This window comes from Citrus sinensis, chromosome 3, assembly GCF_022201045.2.
Source record: "Citrus sinensis cultivar Valencia sweet orange chromosome 3, DVS_A1.0, whole genome shotgun sequence".
NCBI lineage: Eukaryota > Viridiplantae > Streptophyta > Magnoliopsida > Sapindales > Rutaceae > Citrus > Citrus sinensis.
In genome coordinates, this window is record NC_068558.1 from 26617501 (window position 1) to 26621612 (window position 4112).

The 4112-nt window shown below is 31.4% G+C and overlaps 1 protein-coding gene across 1 annotated transcript; it reads right to left on the reverse strand.

Annotated features, from left to right (window-relative positions):
* Positions 1–2896: 2896 nt before the first annotated feature.
* On the reverse strand, positions 2897–3439 carry LOC127901146 (caffeic acid 3-O-methyltransferase 3-like). The gene has a single exon (XM_052437621.1). The coding sequence runs from the start codon at positions 3364–3366 to the stop codon at positions 2956–2958; it is 411 nt and encodes a 136-aa protein (XP_052293581.1). The 5' UTR covers positions 3367–3439; the 3' UTR covers positions 2897–2955.
* Positions 3440–4112: the final 673 nt, after the last annotated feature.

Sequence of the window (4112 nt, forward strand, 5' to 3'; positions counted from 1 at the left end):
TTTCTTAGACAACTATTGAGTGCATTATTGTTTCCTCTGAAGTATCTCCTCATATGTAGTATTGCTCTCCAAAGGTTGCTATTTGCTGATTCATCGAAATATGATGACTCTTCCAAAACGAAAATCAATCTTAAGATTATATAGGTAGCAATATAGATCGTGCCATAATAGACTCGATCTAGGATAGTCTCAGTAGATTTTTAATATAAATATCATAAATCTAATTGGAATATACGTATAAAAGAAAAAGGAACATTGCATATATTATGGTGACTTACTGCATCTAGATAACAACTTATCGTTAATCAAAAGTTTCAACTTCATTTATCAAGTACTGCAGAAGTTGCTGCACCATGCGTATGGTTGCTTACCATATGATGAGTGAACTTCTGTATCATTTGCATTGTATTTGTGTCTCCACTATTTGTGAATCAAAATTTTCTTTTGATGGGAGCACACTTGTGATTAGCAATTAAATAAATAAAAGATTATTAAATAAATTCCCACTAGAAAATGAGACACCGTAGATGGGTGTATATATTTTTTTACTAATTATGTGATAGTAAAAAAAACAAAAAAAACAAAAATTGATGCCCATCATTCAAAAATAAATAAACTATAAGTGATTAAGTCTATTTTTTTTTATCATTTGCTAATAATGTCAGTGTTAATCTAAGTTTTGTACTGATCTTTTAAAAAAATGTGACAGTAGTTATTGGAGAATTAAATTTTAACCGTACATTAATATTGTAAAATACAGACATCACATAAGATTGATTATTAAAACATAAACACAACAAATTCAGTATTGAATCAAAATTTAAATGTAAAACTTGCTTCGAAATGATCAAACGAGGTACAATTCTTAGAATTCATGGGCATTCACAGGCTACTTATAGAACTCCATAACCCATAAATTACAAGTAAAACATTCAAATCTGATGCCACTAAATCCAGCTCCAGTAGCCAAGGTCATGAATTCATGCTTTGTTTGCTCCTTTCCTCCCGGATTTTGAGTCATCATCAGCACATCAATTTGGGAATTTCTTTTTAATAGAGTGCTAGTCTCAGGCAGATCTGGAAGTATTGACTCCACAACAATTACCTTTCCATCTTCTGGAATACTTTTGTAGCAATTCTTCAACAACTTCAAGCAATGTTCATCGCTCCAATCGTGCAGTATCCACTACAAAATGTGAAATATTATTAAATTTGTTTAATATCTGCAAAGTAAATTCAAATTAAACTTACCTTCATGAAGATGGCCATCACCTTTTGGAACACTTTGAAACATATCACCCCCTGCATTCTCAACGCCTGTACTACACACAATTTAATTTCCTCTGTTAGAATCTGGCGTTACGGTGGACAGAGTATTCTTATGAGCATTGATATTCGGGCAAAAAGTTTAGACACAAAAGCAACAGTAAATCGGGCCTGATTTTCTCAATAAATTTCAAATACATAAATCGAATTCAGTTTAAAGTCTTTTAATCAATTAATCAATCAGTCCAGAATTAGATTCGTATCCAAATCCTCTATTCATCAGATAAACATTTTACATTTGGCTTACTCTTTTTAGATTCATTGATTCGTGGTTGATAAAAACATATAGATACATATAAATTATAACTATGACGATGTATACGTATCGTAAAATCATTAAAAGATAAGATAAGTGGAGGATTCATTTCCTCCCAAAATCACAAAGAAAGATAACGCATAGTTGTCACCTACATCTTTATAAGAGGAAAAAAAAAAGGAAATAGGGTCGTGACATCTTCCAGCTGGGATACTGAATTTTAACAAAATCACAAATTAGTTCATATCTAGTTTGTATTGACATTTCATGTAGTTAGGTCCTGCTTGTTGTGCACAGAATGCAAAATCAACCACACCAAATAATCACAGAAAAATAAAAGATACAAAATTTAACGTGGTTCGGCAATTATACCTATGTCCATGGGAGTAAGAGAAAATAATTGTATTACTAACAATTATAATAGTACAATATTTGAGTAGAAACCTTACTTCTCAAAATCTAAATACACCTAGTATTCTCACATACACTTAAAAAGAAAAAACTTCTCAATTGTTCACACTCTCCAATTGTTCACTCTCTCAACAATTCTTCACTTAAATTATTGCTCTCAATTTTATGAGATTCTCTCAAATTTTAGGATGCTTTAGCTCTATGAATGAAGTTCTATTTATAGTTGAACTTCACTGTAAAAAGTCTCAAAAGTAGTTGGCAAAAAGTTATGCAATTTGACGCCGAATTGAAAAAACAAAAAAATGCATGCGGCTTTGCCAATTTTTGTCAAGAAAATCACGCGGTTCAATATATTCAAAATCCAACATCTGAGCCCCCTTCTTTACTTTGACTTTTAAACACTGCTGTCTTAAAAAACCCCCCGGGAAAAAAAAATCTTTTAATTGAGCAAAATTCTACGGATAAAGTTAAGAATTTTTTCCTTTATGAATTTCTGTCAAAACTAAAGAACAGAATTCAATAAATGCTCTCAATAGAACTAAATTCATTGTCTTTTTCATACTACTCTCATTTTCTCTGCAAGTAAAAGACAAAAATTTCCCCGACGGAGAACACTTTTCTTCTTATCCTCTGCAAATAAAACACAATCAACAATATTTCATCTATTCTTGAATTGATTTGATTAAAAGTATATATAGTAATGATTTATAAGTTTGTTAAGTGTACATTCTACATTTTAGCGCTTACTATTATAAATATACACTTATGCATCAAATATAGGGATTTAGTTCATTTTTTGTTTGTTTGTTTCTACGACGACTGAAAATGAATTTAGAAACAAGTTGAGCATGAGTTGGAGTATGATCGGAGATATGCATCATTGGATCTGAATGTTTAGAAAGATAGATGCATTATTAACCCATGTGATGTTATTATTCTAAATAAAAATAAACTACAGAGAATTAAAATGAGAGAGAGCAGGTATACCAGCTGTCCAGAAACACCTTGTCCTGAATTAAGGCCATTAAGGGGCCCAATGAGACACCATCTTCGTTAGGCACAAAGTATCTGGAAACATTACTCTGACCGTAGAGTCTTTGAGAACCATCAATATCATCTAGTGAGCATTCAACAACACCATGGCTAGCCAGAAGCCTGAGTATCCGGTCCAACATCATGGGTGCGTCTTTGTTCTTGGTGGCAGGCAACTGAGCTGCAATCTCTGAAGCTGAGAACTTTGCTCCAGGACCAGCTTTGGCTATGATCTTGAAAACTCCCAGCTCAATTGCTGCTTGCATGGTCATGGGGAGCACTGAACCCGTCACCAATTGATTGGCATATGCAAAGCTTTCGTCTCTCTCTTCATTAGCCATATTTTGTTGAATTTCCTTATCTGTTTTGCTAAGAAACAATGCGATTATAGCGGTGTGAAGATTGATTGGCCTGTCCAAAAGGGTATAGCTTATTATATATTGGTATATATGAGCTAGTTTCCGTTTTCTTTCCTCTAGCTATTGTGAAAATATTGAAGTGAAAGTTGTTGAATGTACAAGATCATTTGAGGGAGCCTGTACCTTCACAAATAATGTCAGTGTTTTCAAATTCAGAGAGTGTAACCTACTGTTTATTTCTAAAATTTAAATAAAGAAATAGCTAACAAACTAGTTTGGACTCTAACTACTCCAACAGCTAACTTGACTTATTCAAACAATGAAAGAAACAAATAAAATCAATTAACTGGAACAAAATCTAGAACATGTAACATAATGGTTCTCTTATTTTAATATGATAAAAGGACAAACTAAAAGATAGAAAAATATAAATTTTAATAAAATATAAAATAAAAATGTTTTCTTTTTATTTAGCTTACCTCTAACTTTATTAAAATATGAGATCATTTATTAAAAAATAAATAAATAAGGATGAAAGAAGCCATATTATGTATAAAGTAAATTAACAATAAAGGAATTCCTTACTTTATTAAAATAAGATATAATTTAAAAGATAAAAAATACAGATTTCAATATACTACATGTAACATTTCACATTATTAGCGAGAGTTTTGAGACTAGTTTATAAGTTATGGGTTCTTAACTAAGGAAACATGACGGGATATGTA